We start from the raw sequence: 23,338 nt of genomic DNA, 5'->3' as shown, positions 1-23,338 counted from the left end.
ACATATGTATATATATTTTAAATAGGCAGTGTCGGCAATGATCTCTGGGACTAATGGGTTTTGCTGGGTGTGTATTATACCTCAGCGTGCACTGTTGACAGGAAATTACTGTAAATGAATTTGGCGCCTCTGAAAGCTAGTTCAGCAGTCCTGGAATCTGAAATCCTTTATTTATCCATTTAACAAGAATAGCACAGACAGCAGCAGTTGGTTCTCCCCAACACTGTCTCCCATGAGCCTAACCTAGGCCTGACCTCTTGGCATGGGCAGGAGTGTGGCTCTGGCTACTCAGAATATCAGGGGATGGAGGTGGAAGGGCCCACCCCAGTCCCAGGTTGGACAAGAAGTGAATATTATCTGAATGCCAAGTATAAACATATTCAACTAAGTCCCCTAGAGAAGACACATTTATGACCAGTCTCTTGGAAAACTACCCCATCATAATTCATCCCTTTTAAGCTGTAAATAGTCTATGTTGTCTCTTCCTCCAATATACTGGAAGGCATCTCTTGGTTTTTCGAGTCCCAATCCAGATTTTAAATATCTCAGTGCCCAATCCTTCCTTCCTCGGGCTTTCTATAAATGAAACAATCCCTTGCTATTCCCACCCAAGGAAACAAAGGAGACACAGCACTGACAGGTAAACAGCATAAACCTTCACTGCACGGACTGTCAAGTTTGTTTGTTTGTTTTTCAGTGTGATCAGATCCCTTTCTTCAGGGAGGTATTCCAAAACGTGCAGCTACCTGCTGGAGAATTTGGGCAGTGTTATTTTTTAAAGGCAGAAAGTTTAAAGTAGCTATCCTTTGGAGTAGAATCCAAATCATAAATTCCCTCTAAACACAAGAAAGACTATTCCTCTCAAATACCTTCATTTGCTCTCTCTTTTATTTTTCTTGCTAACTTAATTTTTTTAATGCAGTTTTAACTTTAATTTATTTCTTCAACTCTCAGAACACTCAATCCAAACCAAAGCCACTCTGGAATGCTGACTGCTCCCTTTTTCCTGGAATCTAAGAAAGCTAATTCCAACTCCCCTTTGTGTGTGGTGGGGACATTCAGGCACAAAGGCTGCCTGTGGACAACACACCTCTCAATGCATGTGTTGTCACGTCCGGCTGCGAGAACAGCATCTGCTCTATTTTGAGAAGTAAGAAAGGGAAAACTAACAACTTCAAGAGAGGACTATTCTGAGCACAGTGAGACACACGAGGCCTTTTTAAAAAGAGAATCCATCCATTACTGGGGGCAGGATAGTCAGGAGTCTGATTCCAGATATTTCTGCTCCTTTGGCTGGTTCAAGGCCTTTTTTCACAGTGATTCATTCTGGAGAATGAACACACTCACACGTGGCTCATTATTTTTGGGAAGTACTTAAACAATCTTGATGTAAGACAGGAAAATACAGAAGTGGTGAAATCTATGCTAGATGAGATGAAGAACGGAACTGGGAGTTGAGCCATGCGGCTTTGTGATAAGGAAATGGCAAGTCCCCGAACCTATCTGGGCCTTGACTGCCCAACCAGAAAACACCATTCATCTTACAAAGGTGGTATGGTGATCAGCCAAACATCTGATGAGTACGGGGAGTGTTCTGAAACAGGCTTCCCACACATATCTGGGTATGTCTCTATATTTTACAGACTAAGTGAGAAGTATGAAAAAGGTATATTTTTTTTAAGATAACCATCGCTAACATCCCACCCCCTGAAAAGGTTTCTTTGAGTTACTGTCCCTGTGAGCCACAGTGGAGCTTTGTGGCAGGACACAAAGGTCTATGTTCAAACACCAGCTCTGATATTAACCACATGCCTTTTCCTGTACCCCAGTTTCTTAAGCTGTAAGATGGGACTGTTAATACTATTTCACAAAATATGTAAGAATTCAAGAAATACTATATTAAAAAGCATATAGCAAATAGTAGGTATCCGATACATATTAAGAATTTCTTCTCAGTGTAAAACCTAAAGTTAGAAAAAAAAGCGTCTCATTACACCCTAGTTTGGAACAGGAAGACAAGTTACACAACACGAAATCCCAACTCAAGACTCAGCTCTGCCAGTAACTAGTCGCTTGGCTTTGGGCAAGTCATTTAACCTCCCTGAACCTTGTTTTCCCCGTGATTAACCAAAAAGAAGAGACTGAAGATAGTCTTTAAAATCCTTTCCAGCTGTAACTCTCAGTCTAGTTTTTTTTTCACTCACACCACTTGGATAACTGACCCAACACTGGAAATTCTGCTCTGCGTTGTATAGACCTTTTCCTGGACTTCAAAGACAAGACCTTTTGTCTAGTCTTCTGTTGATATTCATTTTTCAATGAAACAAAATAAGTGATAATAAAATTATTAAAATATCTGAATTCACTACAAACTTAGTATACACTACATCGCAACCCTAAATTCAATTATTTTTGGAAAGCTCAATCTGAACACACATACAATCCCTTATAATCTGTCTCATAGTAATGTATCAGGTTAAATCAGTCTATATTCATATATATAAACAACATACATACCTAAAACTCTCCTCATTCCATGGCCAAAGAGTTACATAGTAGAAAAAACACAACTTGGAAAACCAAATCAGTTTGTAATAAGCTACAAACTGGCCAGAGTGAAAGCCCCACTCGCATAGATTTCTTTATTTCAATTTCTAAAATTTATAAACCCTCTGTACCCAGCAAGTAACAACATTCCTGTCCCCCCCCTTCTCTTTCCCTGGTAACTTCTAATCTATTTTCTGTCTCTGTGAATCTGTTTATTCTAGATATTCTCATATAAGTGGAATCATACAGTATTTGATCTTATACATTTTGCTTGTTTTATTCAGCATAGTTTTTAAAGTTCATACATGTTGTAGAAAGGAACATCATATTCCTTGTTAAGGTTGAATAATACTTTCTTGCATGTATGTATCACGTTTGGTTTATCCATTCACCTGTTGATGGATACTTGGGTTGTTTTAACTTTTTGGCTACTGTGAATAACGCTGCTGTGAAAACACTGGAGTACAAATATCTGATTCTGTTTTCAATTTCTTTGGGTATATACTTAAATGTGGAATTGCCAGGTCATATGGTATATTCTATATTTAACTTTTAAAAAATTATGGCCATCCTAGTGGGTGTGAAGTGGTACCATATTTTGGCTTTTATTTGCATCTCCCTAATGACTAATGCTGTTCAGCATCTTTTCACGTGCGTGCTGGCCATTTGTTTCTCTTCTTGAGAAAAACATCTGTTCAAGTCCTTAGCCCTTTTTAAATTGGGTGTTTTGTCTTTTTTGTTGTTGAGCTGTAGCAGTTCTTTATATATTCTTATCAAATATATGATTTGCAACAACTATCTCCCAACCTGTACAGTGTATTTCCTTTTCTTTCATTTCATTGTCCTTTGCACAAAGTATTTAACTTGGTGAAGTCCAATTTATCTATTTTCTCTTTTGTAGCTCATGCTTTTGATGTCATAGCTAAGAAACCATTGCCAAATCCACGGTCATAAAGACTGACCTCTATTTTTTCCTCTGAGAGTTTTAGAATGTGTCTTAACACTTATATTTATGTCTTTGATCAATTTTCGAGTTAATTTTTGCATACGAGATAACTTCGTTCCTTTGCATGTGGCTATACAGTTGCCCCAGCACCATTTGTTGGAGAAACTCTTCCCATTCCATGTACTTGGCACCCTTGTTGAAAATAAACTGGCCTGAGATAAAGAGGTCTGTCTCAGGATTCTGAATTCTATTCCCGCAGTCTGTGCGCTCAGCACTATGAGAGAGTACCGTGCTGCTTGACACTACCGCTCTGCAAGCAGTTTCGAAATTGGGAAGGTAAGCCCTCCAACTTTGTTATCCCTTTTCACAATTATTTTTGGCTATTTGGGACCCCTTGCAATTCCAAATGAATCTGAAAATTGACTTTTCCATTTCTGTAAAAAAAGGATTACACTGAAGCTGTAGATCATTTTGGGATTGTCAGTTAAACCTGAGCTAAAGACAAAATCATCCTGGCAGGATTTGAATGTGGTTCCAATGTGTGATTAGAAAGTAGTCTGTGGTATATGTAAGTACAAATTTGATTCATTAGCGAGGCTGTGTGGTTTTTCATGTTTTCATTGTAAAATATAACATATATACAAAACAAAGAAAAAAGCAATACTTTTCAAAGCACACTTCAACAAGTAGTTGAAGAACAGATCCCAGAGCTTATCTTGGGCTATTATTCTACCACTTCAGATTTTTCTCCTTCTAGCTGCTCCTAAACACTGGAGGCTAGAACGACTACTAATACAGTGATGCAGCAATCATACTCATTTGTTAAATCCTATTTTCTCTGTTATAACTTCTCCTTCTCCTTTGATCCCTCTCCCAATCTATAGGGATCTTTAAGCAATTCCCCTTCTGACTTCTTCATGTTAAGAAAGGGTGTCAACACTAAAGGACAGGGGGTGTGATTAATTGATCATCTTGGAGAGGCTGGTCCCTCAGGGTTTCAGGATTTATCTGACCTAGGAACCCACCAGGAATTACAGATTCCAGGAAAGCAAACTTAGTGCATGAAACCTTTATAGAGTCTTAGTTTGAGCCCAAAGTGTTCTCAAGAGTCAACAGGAGTGGTGCTGGTTAGAGTTCAGCAAAGAGAGGTCTTGTTTTGAAAAATGCTTACAAGTCTCAAGTTGGGCAGAATTCTGTTTAGCTGCATATTATAAAGGCATGTAACCCAGCGAGGTCTCAAGAAAGATAACCTAACTGCAAACAAGGCTACTTGGGTTGGTAGCTCTCTCTTACTCACTGTGAGAGACTGCAAGGAAACTCAGGAATGCCATAGCTCACCTGAACCGCCAAACTGGGTACGACTCTCGGCCATTCAGCCTAATATTCTGCCTAGCCCATGTCGACAGGGCAGAGAACACGGGAGAACATTCAAACAGTCAGAGGCACACCTCAAAACACTCAAGTTTGTCCTAACAGATAAACGCCCACAAACGGATCAAACTTTCATGAAGCTAAGTATTTATGATTTTTAACTTCTAATAATTGTTCCTTGGGGACAACTTTCATACATTTAGTACTAGCTGTGGAGCACTGTACTGTTCAGTTACACAAATCTTGTCTCTTTCAAATTTCACTGGGCACCTTTCTAGTTCTATTCTATTCTAAGATTTGGTGACTAAATCAGCCTCTGCTGTCTTTACTCTTCATGATTTTATAGCTTGACCATAAACTGCCCCTCAACCTTCATCTTTCTAGATGAAAGCATCTGTCATACCGGCCAAACTGATAAGAATAGCCATTACAGCTCACGATTATTTTAATTATCCTTTCCTGGACCTTTTCCAAGCCTCCCCAGCTTCCTTAGGATAGAACACAGACCACGACTCTACACAACTCTGATATCAGGATCGGAGGCATCAGTTTTATACCAGGGTATGATGTTTTCAGACTTATTTCCATTAAGAAAACACTCTGCATAGTCATATTGTGTTATTTTAGTAAGTGTTTTCACATTCATTCTCTCATGTGATCCCCACAGGAACTCAGAAGGAAGAGGCAATTGGGACTGGTATAGCTGCCCCACTTTAGGGATAATAAAAGTCCCAGGGAAACTAAAGGGCCTTGCAGAGGGTAAACTGGTAAAGAATGGTGCCACATTGCGAACTCAGGTCTGTGTACCCCAAGCATACACCTTTTCCACACCACCACTCTGCTTCTACAATGTCCTTTCTGACAAGACCCAGGACTCTCAGCCTTCATGACTGCAAATGCACTGAGCATATCTCCAGGGATTAGATCCACCACCCTGGAATGTCACCCTGAATGCATTCTTACCCTCACATCAAATGCACTACATTGGTTTTCTGCTCACTCAAAGAACCTCACCAATCTTCTGTAGTTACTCTCCAGGGATTTAGTGTGTTAAGCCAAAAATAACTGTTATTGAAAACCTTAAGGTTTTGCAATGGACTCCTTATTTCATATGAGCAACTCTGATACTGCTGCAGTGGCCCTTTATCCCTCTTTCATTTAAAGATAGCTCTTTATACATAACGTCAGTTTCCTTGGTCCCTTCATGACTTTGAAATAACCACCATGTATGGCCCTTATTAAAGATCTTTTGAAAGTCCAGATTATATCTCTTAGTTCTCTTTATTCATATACACCTTTGCCTCCTAAAAAGTTCCAAATCACTAGACTATCCAGGCCTTAGAAACGCCACACTGCCATCTTTTCCCCACGCTGGGTGATAATGTTTTCTTAGGTTCAGTGGCCCTACATTTTATTATAGATCCCTCCAGCATAGCAACCAGGATTTCCTTGGAAATCTCTCTACAGACAGGAATAAGCTAATCTAATGATGGTCTTCAGGCTGAGCGGCCATTTGAAGAAACTGACAGTCCCATTCAGCTTTGCATGTCCAGGACTGAATGCTAGTAGGCTCATACTAAACGTATGTCCAAAATATGGTCATTTACAATGCTAACCTTAGAGTCCTTTAAAGGGATTATTCTTCTAATTACTAAGGCTGCATAACAAATTATCCCAAAACTTGGTGTCATAAAACCACCATTTACAATATGCATGGATTCTGTGGATCAGGAATTTGGACAGAGCACAGCAGAGAAAGCCTGTCCCTGCTCCACAATGACAGAGGCTTCAGCTGGAAGACTTGAAGGTAAGGGACTGGAATCCTTCACTCACACGTCTGGCAGTTGATGCTGGCTGTTGGCTAGGGGGCTTGGTTCTCCTTCATGTGGACCTATCCTTCCCTTGCGCTAGTTTAGGCTTCCTCATAGCAGGGTGGCTGGCTGCCCCAGACAAGGTCTCTAAAAGATTGAACCAGGCAGAAAATGTATTCATTTTGTGGCCTAGCCTTAAGAGTCACAAGGCATCACTTCCACCATATCCTATAAGTCAAATCCCTGCCCAAATTCAAGGGGAGGGAATGCATACCCACCTGTGGATGGGAGGAATGTCAAAGCCACATTGTAAGAAGAGCATGTGGGATGAGAGAAAATTGTCGCAGTCATTTAGGAAAATACAATCTGTCACAAAGATCTAGTTCTTTAATCAGGTCTAAAACACCCTGTACTTTTATCACTATTTAAATCCAGAATGAAATAACATTTATTGACACCAACTATGAAGACAACATTGGTTTTTAATTTTTTAACCACCTTGAGAGAAAGCCAGTATTAACAACCTGTCCATTTCAAGAGAGTTGCGGGTTGTATTTCCATAGCATGCACCTCAATTAAAAAGGAAGTAAAAAATGCTTTTGGTTTCTCTGCTTTATCCTCTGTCACTGACAACACCTTTAGGGGACAAAATTTCACAGAGATTGTCACCCTGGGTTTGAATTCCTGGCTCCATCATTTGCTAGCTGAGTAACACAGAAAGTTTCTTAAGCTCACTAGCCTCAGTTGCCCAATTACTAAAAGGGGATAACAATAGGACTTACTTCAAAGGTAAAGAATAACGATACTCAGTGTAAAAAGCTGTTAGCACAATGCCTATATGTTGAGTGTACAATTAAATGTTAGCTATTGCCACTATAATCAGGTACTGATTTCTCTAGAAGTTTCCCTGCCCCATTCTTGATGCTTTAAAAAATACCCTTAATCTTTCATTACTGGAATCTTTTAAAGCTATATTTCACACTGTCCAGCTTCCGACATCATACCTAAAATAATTATCAAGAGCCTTATTATAAACTATCCAACTGATGTGTGATCTTCAATTGCCTAAAAAAAAAAAAAATTAACAGTTGGTTTGTTCAAACCCAGATCCAAATAAGGTCCTTTGATGCACCTGGCTGACAGGTCTCTTAAATCAAATCTATAAGTTTCTCCTTTCTAGTGTTCTTTTCCTTCTTGCGAGTAATTTGTTGTAGAAACCAGGCTGTTTTCCAAAGTTTCTTGTTTCTGGATTTTGTCGGTTGAGCCTCTATGGTATCATCTAACATGCTCCTCTCTCTTCTGCATTTTTATGAACTAGTGTTAGACCCCGGGGCTTCATGTGATTCAGGTTCAATTTTTCGAATTGGATATTCACAGGTGCTAAGTACTTCCCTCACAAGGTACCTAATATCCAGGTGTTTCTCTTTGTGATGTTAGTACTCATTCTTCATTAAAAAAAAAAAATTTTTTTTTTTTGAAGGAAGCTTTCTCCTCTTCTACCTTCCAGTTCACATGCAGGCACCCCCTCACCCTCACGTACAGTCTCTGACACACACACCTTCTAGGAACAACTGCGCATTTTGTCTTCCAGATTACTTACAATTATCTCCTATTCTAGATTTTATTTAATATGTAGGATCAGATTTAGTGTTACTCTTTAGTATTCCTAAAACCTCCTAATTCTAAAGTGGTTTCTTAACCAAACCTTTTGTGTTACATTTCTCATTCACATTTGGGTAATTCAAATTCCCAATCATTACTATCTGCCTTAATTGTGTAGCTTCTCCGATCTCATTATCCTAGCTCGGAAGTCTGCATCAGATCCCTACTAGTCCAATTAAATCATAAAAGGAAGAGACCCCATTGAGAGATACAGGGTATTGTCTTTTTCGAGTAAGTTTCCATCCCATGTTGTCTGCCTCACACGTGAGCCCATTTTCCCCACAGGGTCTCTAGACCACCATTTCCAAACCTACTGGTTCTCCTTCTACCAAGTTTCTGAGAGTAAGACAAATAGATTAAGGCCTTCACTTGCTAATAATAAGCATTCTAATTCCAACATTTCATTTTGGGGGATTCCACTAGGTACTGAGGGTCCCGATCACTGTAAACATTATTTACACTATTATGAAGAATGCATACCAAGTTACGGTTTTGTTTTGTTTTTTAATTTTATCTTTAGTGGGTTTTGATCTTCTGCTTACAAAAATAATTCATGCTTCCTTATTTTAAAAAATTTCAAACATCACAGAAATATATTAATGTAGAAGTTGAAAACCCACTTAATTCCTACCCCAGAGATAATTACTATTACATGTTTGATGCACATTCCTCAAGGGTTTCATAGGTATACTAATGTATTTATTTATTTATTATTATTATTATTTTTTTTTTTTGCATGGGCAGGCACCGGGAATAGAACATGGGTCTCCAGCATGGCAGGCAAGAACTCTGCCTGCTGAGCCACCGTGGCCACCCTAACGTATTTATTTTTTTTACACGTGGGTTTTCTGCAACATTGTATATTATAATGAAATGTTGAGAACCTAACTTATTCACTAACATGAGGTTAATTAAACTATATGTCATCTATGAAATGATGCGCTTGTAGTCTTTAAAAAGAATACCATACCCAAAATGACCTACAGATTTTTAAATGAAAATTTAAAACAACAACATGGAACTGTACAACACAAACAGTGAACCCTAATGTAAACTATGGGCTATAGTTAATAGTATAATTATAATAATATTGTTTCCTCAGTTGTAACAGAGGTACTACACTAATGCAAAGTGTTAACAAGGAACACTGTGGGGGGGAGGGAAATATGTGACCTCTGTATTTTCTGCATGCTCCTTTTGTAAACCTACAACTTCTCTAATTAAAAAAAAGAAAAGAAAAATTTGGCAGCCTTTTTGCAGAAATGGAAAAGCCGTCCTCAGATTCATATGGAATTGCAAGAGGTCCCGAATAGCAAAAACAATTTTGAAAAGAACAACAAAGATGGAGGACTCAAACTCCCTGATTTAAAAACTTACTACAAAGATAGGATAATTAAAACAGTGTGGTACTCTCAAAAAGACAAACATATAGACCGGTGGAATAGAATTCAGAGTCCTGAAACAGATTCACACAGCTTCGGCCCGTTGATTTTCAACAAGGGTACCAAGTACAAGCAATGTGAAAAGAAGAATCTCTTCAACAAATGGAACAGGGACAAATGGATAGCCACATGCAAAAGGATGAAGTTATCTCATATACAAAAATTAACTCAAAATGAACCAAAGACATAAATATGAGAGTTAAGTCTTACATTCTAAAACCTCTAAAACTCTTAGAAAAAAACATGGAGGTCAATCTGTATGACCATGAATTTGGCAAGTTTTTTAGATATGATTAAAGCATGAGCAAAAACAAAACAAACAAAAAAAAAGTTGGACTTCATCAAAATTAAAAAAATAATTTGCACGTTAAAGGAAGTATCAAGAAGAAAAAACAACCTCTTACATAATGGAGAAAAGAGTTGAAAATCATGTCTGATAAGAATATATAAAGAACTCCTACAGCTCAACAACAAAAAGACAAACAACCTAATTTAAAAATGGGCAAACGACTTAGACCTTTTTCCAAAGATATACAAATGGCCAAAACACACATGAAAAGATGCTAAACATCATTAGTCATTAGGGAAATGCAAATCAAAACCACTGTGGTATTACTTCACACCCACTAGGATGGCCGTAATTTTAAAAAAGGACAATAATAAGTATTTTGTGGGGAATTAAACCCCTTCGTGCATTGTTGGTGGAAATGTAAAATGGTGCAGCCACTGTGGAAAGCAGAACGATAATTCCTCAATAATCTAAACATAGAACTTTCATACTAGGTATACCCAAGAGAAATGAAAGCCTGTGACCACATAAAAACTTGTACACAAAAGTTCATAACAGCACCATTCACAACAGCCAAAGGTGAAAATAACCCAAATATCCATCAACTCATGAATGGATAAACAAAATGTGGTTTATCCACACAATGGAATATTAGTCAGCCATAAAAAGGAACGAAGTGCTGATATGCTACATGCTACAATACGGTTGAACCTTGAAAACATGCTCAGCGAAGGAAGCCAGATCCAAGAGCTGATGAATAATAATGATGAATGAATCCATTTCCATGAAACATCCAGAATAGGCAAGTCCATAGAGACAGAAAGTAAATTATAGTTGTCAGGGGCTAAGGGGAAGGGAAAGGGGAAGTAACAGTTCATGAGTATGAGGTCTCTTTTTGGGATGATAAAAAAGTTACAGAATTAGGATAGCAGCAATGGCTACAAAACACTGTGAATGTACTTAATGAAAATGAATTGTGTACTTTAAAATGATTGAAAGGGTAAATTTTATGTTACATGTATTTCACCACACATACACACACACAAAAAAATAGTGTAGATCCATGTCCAAGAGCTACTGTTAATGCAAACAAACTCTGCAAAACAATATGCATAGTTTCAATTGCCCACCCCCCACCCCCAAACACACAAAAACCATACTACATGAATAGGGAGAATAATCCTGGGGGTACAGTGTTTTTCAACCTGTGCTCTTCCTGGAGCCTAGGCTCTTCCAAGATGTCCCAGGAACCTTTGAATTCCACAAGGAGAGAACCACTGCCCTCCTTTTCTTCATCATTTTCTTAATGGTATCTGGCACAGTGCCAAGTGCTAAATAAATTTTAGTCTAATAGCTTATGAGGAGGGGGACTCTGCCCAATTACTCACCTTTTATCTGTTTTATACAACTTTCTAAATTTTTCATTTTAAAAAGGGTTCCACTGCATTAAAAAGAAACAAGACAAAGAAAAAATTAAAAGTTATTCACCAAAAAGAGACAAAAAAGTTCAAAGTTATTCACCAACTACTGATAAGGACAATATTTATAAAAATCCTCAATCAGGTTCAAAAAAAAGGAGCTGTCTAGAACTAAATAAACTGCCACAAAATAGAGGGATGATTGGTTCTCCTGGGAAAAATGTGTATGGGGGGCTGGTATGGGGGGGTGGAGTGGAGGGTAATAACTGGGAACTGGTATTGCCCACCAGCCAAAGTTCTCCCTAACTGAGAACAAAAATTTTGCAGCAATAAAGTAAAGCAATCAGATGCTGGTGGTAGAAAAGACTCAAGTTACTTTTTCTACTTTTCACAAACAATCATAAAAATTAGATTTAAAAAATAGTTTAAGCAATCCAATCATAAAACATGAAAGGACTTGAACATTTCTCCAAAGATACAGGGAAGGCCAACAGCACATGAAAAGATGTTCAACATCATTAACCATTAGGGAAATGCAAATCAAAACCAAAATGAGATACCACTTCACACCCACTAGGACTATTACTGAAAAGATGGAAAAGAAATGTTGGCAAGGATGCAGAGAAATAGGAACCCTCACACACTACTGGCAGGAAGGTAAAATGGTACGGCCACAGTGGAAAACAGTTTGGTGGTCCCTCAAAAAGTTACACATAGACCTGCCACATGACTGGCAAGCCCACTTCTAGGTGAATTCAAAGTAAGGACTTAATGAGATACCTGTACAGCATAGCAGTATTATTCATGACAGCCAAAAGATGGAAGCAATCCAAGTGTCCATCAACAGATGACTGGATAAGCAAAGTGTATACGCATACTATGAAATACTAGCCAGCCCTAAAAAAAAATGAAGTTCTTATACATGCTACAACCTTCAAGACATCAGGTTGCCTGAAATAAGCTAGACACAACAGGACAAATATTCTATGATTTATCATATAAAGTAACTAGAATATGAAATTTAATAGAGACAGAGGTAGATTATAGGTTACCAGGGGCAAGGGTGGTAGGAAGGGGAATTGGGAGTTATTGCTCAATGGGTACAGAGTTTCTGTTTTGGGGTGATAGAAAACTTTTGGAAAGGGATGGTGGTTAATGTAATTCATGTGTGAATGTAACCAATTCCTATTTATAATTCAGTGGTTAAAGAAAGTGATTAAAACGGAAATTTTATGTGGTATATATTATGTGAAAAATTTAAAAAAAAAAAACCAAACACATAGAGCAGTACAACTCAAAGTGTGAACCCTAATGTAAACTATGGACTTCAGTCAAATTCCAATAATACTGATTCAACAATTATAACAAATATACCACACTAATACAAAATGTTAATATGAAAAACTGGGGGAGCCGGGAGTATGGGAACTCTGTATTTTCTGCATAATTTTTCTGTAAACCTAAAACTGCTCTAAAAAAGTCTATTAAAGTACATTAAAACAAAAAATGAAAAGATCTCAAGTACTCAAGAACTTATTGCAAGTTGTTTTATAATGAAGTCAAATTTTATGGGTTCAGCAGCATCAAGAGAAACAAAAAAAATGTACTGATAAAAAGCACTTATGAAAAAAACAGAACAGACTTAATAAAGGAAGCTATTTGTATGGGGGGGAGAGCATAGATTTAACAATAAAACACTTGATAAACTTGGCATTTAATTCCAACCTGGGAAAAGGTCTCAGAAAGAAGTTTGCATAAGAGAAAGGTGTTTGAAAAGCCAGCTCCACACTATATTCATTCTACAAACTGCCTTTCTGACATTCTACTTGGAGACAAACCCAACCCTAGAGAGCTGTTTAAACAAGTTCAACCTTAAGCCTCAGGTCTAGAGAATGAAAGCTTTGTTCTCACTCAAAAGAGACGTTTGATGTTTATGCTAAGGAGACCTGTCATTGCAACTTAATTTATGGCTGACTGTAAATACCTGAGCATCTAGCAAGGGCTCACCTGCTGCCTAAGAAAATGTCAAGAGAAGACTGCAATGAGTGTGTCCAATATTCCTAGGACCTAAGTGGACACACTCAACCATCTTTTTAGACCTTCCACCAGTAACTTCGTATTTCCTCTTTGTTTAAAGTTCATAATGGACATGTAAAAACCATTCTTTCTATTTTCCTTGTCTTTAAACAGATACACCTCTGGTTCATTAGGACAGGGGAGGATATTTATCACTGGTACTTGAAGTATTTTCTTTCTGACCTATTTACTGTACTACAGACGTGTAGAGAAGAGACAGCGTATGTCACAGTTTAGAAGGCTAGGAATGATTGTTTCAGGCAACTGGGTCAATGAAGGAGAAAAAAAAACAGCCAAGGCTGAGAATAAAACAAATGAGGTTGAGATCAAGTTCATGTGGCTGGAATAAAATGGGTAGGTGGTAGAATAAAGAGAGATGAAAAAGGTGAAGCAGGAAGAGAGATCATTATGTTGCATGTAATTCACAAATGTTTGCAGTATTTTTGAGTGACTGGGATGAAAACTACAGAGATAATAAAATTATAGCAGGACATAATTGGAATTATTTACCTAAGATTTTGCTGAGGGGAAGGAAAAGGAATGATTAAATTAAGCTAAACAGATTTATTAAGGACTTAAAATACTCAAGGCTCTGTGACAGGCTAAAGCCAATTCCCGGCATCAATTTCGGGTTCAGGGTAGGGGGGCAGGTAGAGTACAGGAGAGTGGGAGGATCCAGTAATTACAAAACTAGTGAACTTCCAGCTACTAATATGGACCAAAGAGAAAAACAGAGATGATGGAATCACTGACTGGGGGAATTCAGGAGGACAAAGAAAGTCCCACCTTGATGAATGCTAGATTTAGCTGGGGAGAAAGCACTCTAAAGAGAAGGAACAGGAAAGGTCCATGAAAAATACGTGGCATATCAGGTCTACAGTAAACTAAGAGATGTGACAACAATGCTAAAGTTCCAGCAATTGACGAAAGAAGAAAGAAAGACTAGAGCCAGATTAGACTGATTGGGATTCCAGGCTAAGGGGCCTAGAGTAGATTATCAAACCAGATAAAAGTGATGGAACCAGCAGACCGAGAAGACATGGCTTCCAAAATTAAGGCAGCAGTAGGACTGAGGACAAGTGGGAGAGTGGAGGCAGGAGTTTGGTTATATTATTTTAATAGTAATCACAGTATATAGAATACAGTATTAAGAACACCTACTCTGGGGTTAGATAGGCCATAAACCTACTATTTAACCTCTCTATGCCCCAGTTTTTGCCTCTGTAAAATGGGGTTTCAACAAGATCTCAGAAAACAGCTGGACAGAGGAAATGACAGAATGTAGGTGTTTAGCATAATGCTTGGCTACATAGTAGGCATTCAGCAAATCAGATGTTTCTATAACTACTGTCATTCTAGTGAATGAGAAGGGTCACAATTTTGTGATAGTTCAACAAGAAGAAAATAAATTTGTGTGTAAACTTCTAAAGGGCAAGGACAGACTTTCTGCTCCGTATCCCTCTCAAAACCCAGCTTGGGGAGAAGCACATACTGTATCAGAAACGAACCTGATTTAATTTGACTCCAGCTTTACTACAAATGTAGAATGGAATATACAAGCACACCCCAAGACAGCACATAAGACTTTGGCGGAAGGCAGGTTCTCCACAAATACCTACTAAAAAACAAAACAAAGCAAACAAATGCTTCAACTCAAACATCCTAACCATTGGAAAAAAACTTCTCTCCAAAGCACTTATACTCCCCTCCACCCTCCAAATACTCACAAATATCTAGAAAAAAGGTGCAGTAGGTGAAAGATGCGATCAAAGGACTTCTTTCCACATGAAAGGCTCATGGATGAGATGGCTACCAGGTCTCAAGTATCCTCAAGCCCATCTTGGAATATTTCTCATTATCTCCCTTTCCTACCTTTACTTCTCCTCACATCACCATCTGACTCTCCATAATATATATGTCATATATATGTAGATGTGTGTGTATATATAAAAACATATTGTTTTTCAAATAACTATGAATTACCTCACAGTCTCTGAAGGTCAGAAGTCCAGGCACAACATAACTGGATTCTCTGCTCAGAGTCTCAACAAGCTAAAATGAAGATGTTAGCCAGGACTGCATTCTTATCTGGGACTTGGGGCTCTACCAAGCTCACTGACTATTGGCAAAAAAAATCCATTTCCTTGCAGTTCCAGGAATGGGGTCCCCACTTTCCTCCTACCTGTCAGCCAAGGACCACTCTCAGCTCCTACAGGCTGCCGACATTTCCTTACCATGTGGCCCCTTAGGCATTTTACAACACTGCTTTCTTCCAAATCTCTTCTTCCTCTTCTTCACAATTAGCAGAGAAAACTCCCTGCTTTTAAAGGGCCCATTCGAATAAGTCAGGCCCACCCTGGGATCTCCCTATCTTAAGGCCCACTGTTTGGAGATCTTAATTACATCTGCAAAATCTCTTTATAGCGGTACCTAGATTAGTTTAGTATTTGATATAGTAACTGGGAGAATGCTTGTGAGAAAAAGGGCCGGAAATCTTGGGGGGAGGCAAAAAGGTATGATAGGCAAAATCACCTTATATTTTATTTATTCGTTTACTGTCTATCTCACCTTCCAACAGGTAACCTTCATAAGGGCGAGGATTTTTGTCTTCTTTTTTCTACTGCCATCTCCTTAGCACCCTCAACACCACCTGGCATATGGCAAGCACCCAAAAAAATGTATTAAACGAATCTTTAGATCACCACAGTAAGCACTCATATATATATTTGTTTATTTACAAGTTAGAAATAGGCCTTCTAACTAAATATTAAAATTCTGGTTCAGTGAAACTGTTTGGCAGTCCTTGGAATTCCATATAATGCAATTTTATCTGTACCACAATTATTCATCTGGTTCTAACAAATTATTTTACAGATAAAACAATGAAGGTGAGAGAGATATGAAATGGTGGCTCCAGGCAAATTCTAGCATATCATCCCATTTTATTTCCTTCACAGCAATCATGACTGATAATGTACTTGCTTACTTATTTCTTTGTAGTCTAAGCCCCCCTCCAATTGCAAGTTCTACAGCTTTTCATCTATAGGTTTTCATCTATCTTGTTCTCTATTTCCCCTGCCTAGAATTGTTTTGGGCACATAACCAATAGAATGAATAAAGAAATCTCCTCTATAACTGTGTGAATACTAGGAGTGATTTGACTATTTAAAGGGAAAGGCTTTTACTTTCATTATGTTAAATTAAAAATATTTAGCAAGACAAATGCAGGCCTGAGACTGGATGGAGTGAGAAGGAAATTGAAAAGACCACCAGGGTTGCCTGAAGTGGCACTGTCTCGGAAACCAAGATTGCCTGGGATGAAACTTCATAGCTACCCAAACTCTGGCAATTCTACAAAGTAAAGGAAAGAAAGATACATTCTGGAATTGTATTTTTGCATGGTGTATCGTTTATCCATGAGGGACAAGCCAGCAGGAAAGAGCAGAGATGGTACCTCTAAAGCCCAATCTTCGGTTAAACTATGCATGAGATGGAGAAACTGAGAGCAAAACCTGAGCGCAAGTATTCAAACCTGATCTGGAGGCAATTCCTGCAGAGGGAGAAAAATGCAAATTAAACTTCAGGGAAACCGTCTGATCTACAGTCGCTGATTACTTAAAAGGTTTCAGCATTCAGTGCAGGTGAAACTGATGGGCCACAGATGCCTGAAGCACCAGAAGGACTGACTGATGAGAAAGAGGACTCTAGAATGTTCTTTTTATAAATACAGAGAGAAAAATGAGATAAGACCTTCTTACATCAACTCCTACTATAATTGACAAATAACACAAGAATGCAAGACAGAGACAGGATTCCAGAATTAGTGTTCACTGCTGCTCTGAGCAAAAACTAAACAGTAAACAATAAGGATCTCAAAAATTAAAAGAGCCACTTTAGTATTCTACTTTAACCTTCAAAAAAAGAAGATCTAAAGAGTATGAACTGTATGAACTGGGAGTTTTATTTCACCGCAACACCCTGTACTCCTGAGTTATTATGAGAACAGACTGCAACGCAATTCAACTCATGTTCCAAAATGCAACAAGCAGCTTCAACAGGACACGCTGGAAGCAGCAGCATGTCTCCTCGTCTCCTCGGTTTACTGATTCGTATTTTGGTAGCAAGGTTACAATTAGCTCACCAGTGGAGAATAAAACTATTTATAACACAGCAGTCCACCTGAAAGACACAATCATCTAAAAAGGTTTTCAGAGGAAAATGAAATGCAGCTTCTTCCTGTACTGACTGCAGATCCCCAAGGTCCCTTCAGATGAAGTCCTCAGTCTAACCTTCCTGTGTTCAGTCACCATCCTGGCCACCTCTCGGCCTCTGTGTGCTTATGTAACATTTACATAGTGCCATAAACATCCCCAGAGTTGCGTAAGAATCAACCCTTGCCAAACCAATAAAGCCTCAAACAGGTCACTCCCTCCGGACTCTCTCTGATTAGCACAGGTACACTGCCAGGTCTACAGATGTGAGAGCCTGTCAAAGACAGGTTTCACTCGAGGAAACGTGAAATGGGCCTAAAAATTGCACAGAGAAGAAGAAATTAATCACCCTGCGACATGTGGCGTTTCTAGCAATCACAGAGGGTATGTTAGTCTGCCCTATAAAGATAAAAAGTATCCCAACATTGCTTGTTCCCGGATGAAAAAAAAACTGTGTCTAAAAATACCTCCCAGCCAACTGGCTATCAGTAAGTCAGTCTCACGAATGTCCCAATAAGAATGACACGGGCTGTTTTCTTACTTGACAGAGGGAAAACTGAGGCAGAGTCACAGAAAGGTTAACTTACGTGTTCAAGGACAACCCGTAGAGAGCAAAGTTCTGGGGTGTGAACCGGCCTCCTGCCTCTACCTGGCTCTCACCTTTAACCACAAGTAGCCACTTTAATGTTTTTATCACATCCGTTCCAGGAGCTGTCTTAACAAAACTACTCATAGATTCTCTGTTTTCTGTATAACAGTTCGCGTTCACTGTTCTTCAAATCTATGTCCACTGACAAAATGACAAGATTTGATCAGAAATTAGTTTTTAGCTTGTTCACAGAAAGTCACAATGTTCTTGTCAGGCTTCAAAAATGTCTCTCTTGTTGCTTCTTTCTTAAGAAGTGAATGTCATGTTCTCCTGCTGCTAAATCCATTTTACATTTTTACATACTAATGCAAAAATGCCAAAGCTGGGGCCTTAATAGATGGTACACCTATCAACTGGATGCCACGTCTAACCTGAAACTCATTCTCCTTATCGCTGGCCTTTTACTAAGTCCTAGTTAATTAATTCATTAATTAATAGAAGGATCTATCCTTGACTGGATGTTTCCAAGTACCATGTACCAGAGCTGCCTGGTTCTGCTTCTCCTCCAGCCCATGAAAGGGAATGAAATAGGGGAAATGCATGGAGGGGGAAAAAAACTATTTCTCGTTACCCCCACAGCCTCTATTTTCCCAGAACCAACATTTTACTTTAAGCCTTTTGCAACAGTGGTCTCTGTAGCATGCACTATTGGCAACTAGATGTGTCCGGGGAAAAAACTGTACTGTCTGGCCAAGAAGTTTAAAGGCCTTCGAGAATGTTTGCTGGACACAAGTTAATTTCCAACTTACCTCCCCCCCCCCCAAAAAAAAGAAACTAACTCCCTATTATGCCCACCCATCCTCATCCCAACAAACATTCATCTTAGAAAGTTTTCAAAAAATGAACTCTGCCCATTCAGCACAGTTGGCTATCAATTAAACATCTTTAACTAGGTATCCTAACGAGAGGAAAAACCCCACCGACACTACACCAAATCAGCAGGGAAATGGCTGTTAAAAATCTTAGATCTATTAGGGCAGGATAAAAATTCCTAAGGAAGGAATTTAAAGATTTCTTCATACACATATAAAATGACAAACATGAAGGCTGAGTCTCCTTATTTACCAGCCCTCTAGGGAAAGAAACAATTATGCTATGTATTCAAAAAACACAGTCCAAATTAGGCCCAGCAAACACCCTCGTTCGTGAAAACCATTCTCTCCCCACAAACGTCAGGCTCAGTTCACACACCTTCACCATGTCTATCAGTCCTCGGGGCAGAGTCACCCACGCCCCGGAGCAGGGAGCCCAGGGAACACACGCGAGGTGCGGAGCAGAAGCGTCAGCCAAGGGAACAAAGACCCCACTGCACAGGCGACGCCACTAGGAGCAAATACTGAAGCTGGAGATAACGAACTTGTTTTCTGAGACTCCAAAGTGGGAAGATGGCTCTTCTTGATTGTCTACTTTATTAAGGGAGCCTGAAACCACCTGAGATTCATTATTTTAGCAGAGAGGAGAGCCACAGAACATGCACTTGATCTCCCAGTGCTGGAAGGTTAGGGGTTGCTAAAAAGTCCAAGCAGCAGGCTTTGCACCTCGGGAGTGAATACAATCCTGATGGTCTCTCCCAGATCCATCTGTGGGTCAATAATCACTTCAGTGCAACTGCCAAATATAGCCTTCATCTGCTACCCCAACGTGAAACACATTTGGGAGGGCTCTCTTCAATGAAATATTTTAGGATTTCATGGGCCCTTCTCAGTCCTCAAAGCCTAATAAACAACACAACCGGGTGTGCAGCGTCCCTCAGAAAGGTACCCACCTCTGTGGTGGGAAGGGTGGGGGTGGTTATCAGGCGAGCAGAAGGCTGGGGGTGAGGGGTAAGGGGTGTGTGAGGGTGGGGAAGTGCGTGGGGAGGGAGGGCTAGGAAGAGGGATGTGGTGGGGAGGTAAATAAGCACTGACCAAGGGCCAGGGAGCCGTCCCAGTGGTGGGATCTTTAAATAATAGTGGGGGTTGAAAGCAGGTTCTAGGATTTCACCTGAAAGGCTTCCACAAAGTAATTAACAGAATGGGCCTCCTGGGGTGCAGTGGGGCTGGGTGGGGTAGGGGCAGGAGGAGGAAAGCAAATACACCTAGATTCGGATTAACTGTTCTGGAGCTAGATTTCATTAGGTTAGAGAGATTCCAAAGCTAAGCTAGAAAGGGGAAGGGGCTTTTTCATTCCATTTCTTCCAAATAGCCTCCACAGGGCATATGTACTGGGGGTAGGAGGGTTTGACCCCCTGAACTCAAGGGACTGGGCGAAGGGGAAATGTGACTCCCTTTCCCAGAACATTAGGGAGGAGGGGCAGGGAAGGGAAGAGACACCCCAAGTGTAGGATCTCAAAGAAAGGTTAGAGACGCCTTCCCCTATATTCTGAGGTGCGCAAAGACCCTCAACATCAAAATACCTCGTAATAACAAAGACCCCATCGCCCGAACCCCACAATCTTGGCGGGAGAAAAGGAGTCCCCCGAAGCATCTGGAGGGACTAAAGCCTCCCCCCACCCCGGCTCTGGAAATGCTGAGCGACAGAAACCATGAATCTCCAAATCCTGGGGAAGGAAGCTTGGATTCCTCTCCATGGAACATGATGGGGCGCAAAAGCGCGCGACCACCGGGAGCTCCCCGAATCCAGCTACGCCTAGAAGGGGGCACGGGTCCCCCGGGGCCTGGCGTGAGCTCGGTCCCAGCTGGGCGGCCGCGCCTTGAGATTGGGGGAAGCTGACCGAGGGTCACCCCGACTCCTCGGGGTCCCCCGCCCGGCCATATTGTGTGCGTGGGGAGGGGGCGCGCTGTAGCTCAGGGGCCGCGGTTACTGGCCTCGCCCTCCCTAGGCCCTCTCCATCCCGGCCCCCGCCCTCCACCCCGGGACTCACCCTGGATCCCCCGGGGCCCGGACCCGCCGCTGCCCACGAACAGGAGGACAACAAGGGAGAAGAAGGAGGAGGCTCCGGCCGACTCCGCCATAGTAACCGCCGCCGCCGCCGCCGCCGCCGCCGCAGCCCAGCAGCGCCCAGAGCGCGCGCGCGCGCCCCCGGCGCCTCCCCTCCTCGCGCGGCCGGGCTCCCGCCTCCCTCTCCTCCGCCCCGCGCCGGCACGTGCGCTCCCGGAGGAGCCGGCGCCGCGGCCGTCGCGCGCGTCCCCGAAGGGCGGGGCCGGAGCTGCGCGCGGGCGCCCGCCTTAAAGGGGAGTGTCCGCTTTAAAGGGGTGGGAGGGGGCCGCGCCTCCGCCAAGCTCAAGGATAGGTACCCAGTGAGCACTGGAGGCCAGAGCAGGACATGCATCCTCCTCCCTCTCTTGCATCCCACGCGGCACATCATCACGGTATCATATCCCACTCCCATGTAATATTCAACGAGTCCAGTGAATGCTTCCGTTCCCTCCACTCCTACTGTCCAGCCTCAAGCCCTCTTCACGTCCCACCTAGATCATCGTAAGGGTCTCCTAACTGGTCTTCCTGCCGGGTCTTGCCCTCTGCAATCCACTAGACTGTGTAATTGAATTATGAGATGCTCCTTTTCAAAACATACCAAGATTTTTCAATGACACTCGATGAGGGTGTTGTGTGAGGCGTTTTCGTTCTGTTGGTAGGTAGAACTCTTTAGGTAAACAATTTGGCATGATGTATTAAATATCTTAACACATTCATGGCCATTGACTCAGTATTATCCTCTTTCTGTTCTAAAGAAATAATAAAGATGAGGATGAATATTTATGAAAAATGTTAACTGATGAAAATTTATTATTGTAAAAAGCTGAAAACAAACTAAACAGGCAATAATGGAAGACTGTTAAATAAATGATGGATTTATCCATGTGATGGAACATTATTTATTAATTAAAAATCATGTTTACATGCAAGAGACTTATCTTAGACCCAAGTATACAAATAGATTGAAAGTGAAAGTAAGGAAAAAGATGTTCCATGCAAGTTGTAACCAAAAGAAAGCAGGAGTAGCTACATTAATATTAGACAAAATAGACTTTAAATGTAAAGATGTCATAAGAGACTAAGAAGGATGCTACATATTAGTAAAAGGGACAATTCACCAGAAGAAATAATCATAAATGTTTATGCTCCCAATCAAGTTGCTCCAAAGTACATGAGGCAAACATTGGCAAAATTGAAGGGAGCAATAAATAGACATTTCAGCAATAATAGTGGGAGGCTTTAATACACCACTCTCCTCTATAGATAGAACAACCAAACAGAGGATCAACAAAGAAATAGAGAACTTAAAAATTTGATAAATGAATTAGACCCAACAGATCTATATTGATCATTACACCCCAAAACACCAGGATATACATTCTTCTCTAGTGCTCATAGAACATTCGCCAGGATAGATCACATGATGAGGTGTAAAACAGGTCTTTACAATTTAAAAAGATTGAAATTATTCAAAGCACTTTCTCTGATCACAATGGAATGAAGCTGAAAATCAATAACCACCAAAGAACCAAAACTTTCACAAATATATGGAGATTAAATAACTTACTCTTGAACAAGCAGTGGGTCAAAGAAGAAATTGCTACAGAAATCAGTAAATATCTGGAGACAAATGAAAATGAGAATGCAACATATCAGAACTTATGGAATGCAGTAAAGGCTGTACTGAGGGGGAAATTTATTGCCCTAATGCCTATATTAAAAAAGAATGGGCAAAAAATGAGGACTTAATGGCTCACCAGGAGGAAGTAGAGAAAGAACAGCAAACTAATTGCAAAACTAATAGAAGAAGAGAAATAACAAAGATTAAAGCAGAATTCAATGAATGGGAGAACAAAAGAACAATAGAAAGAATCAATAAAACCAAAAGTTGGTTCTTTGAGAAAATCAATAAATCAATGAACCCCTAGCTAGGCTGAGAACAAAAGAGAGAGGATGCAAATAAAATCAGAAACGGGGAGGGGGGTCATTACCATAGA

At 40.3% G+C, this 23,338-nt stretch overlaps 1 protein-coding gene across 1 annotated transcript in view; it reads right to left on the bottom strand.

Annotated features, from left to right (window-relative positions):
* The window catches only part of ACVR1B (activin A receptor type 1B), a 38,882-nt gene extending 17,469 nt beyond the window's left edge, over positions 1 to 21,413 (bottom strand). Inside the window, exon 1 of the mRNA XM_077110732.1 lies at positions 21,286 to 21,413. Coding sequence (XP_076966847.1) covers positions 21,286 to 21,376 — 91 coding nt within the window. The 5' untranslated portion in view covers positions 21,377 to 21,413. The remainder of the gene's footprint in view (positions 1 to 21,285) is intronic.
* Positions 21,414 to 23,338: the final 1,925 nt, after the last annotated feature.

This window comes from Tamandua tetradactyla, chromosome 7, assembly GCF_023851605.1.
Source record: "Tamandua tetradactyla isolate mTamTet1 chromosome 7, mTamTet1.pri, whole genome shotgun sequence".
Taxonomy (NCBI): domain Eukaryota; kingdom Metazoa; phylum Chordata; class Mammalia; order Pilosa; family Myrmecophagidae; genus Tamandua; species Tamandua tetradactyla.
The sequence above is the reverse complement of the archived record's forward strand: the minus strand, read 5'-3'. Positions and strand labels throughout refer to the sequence as shown.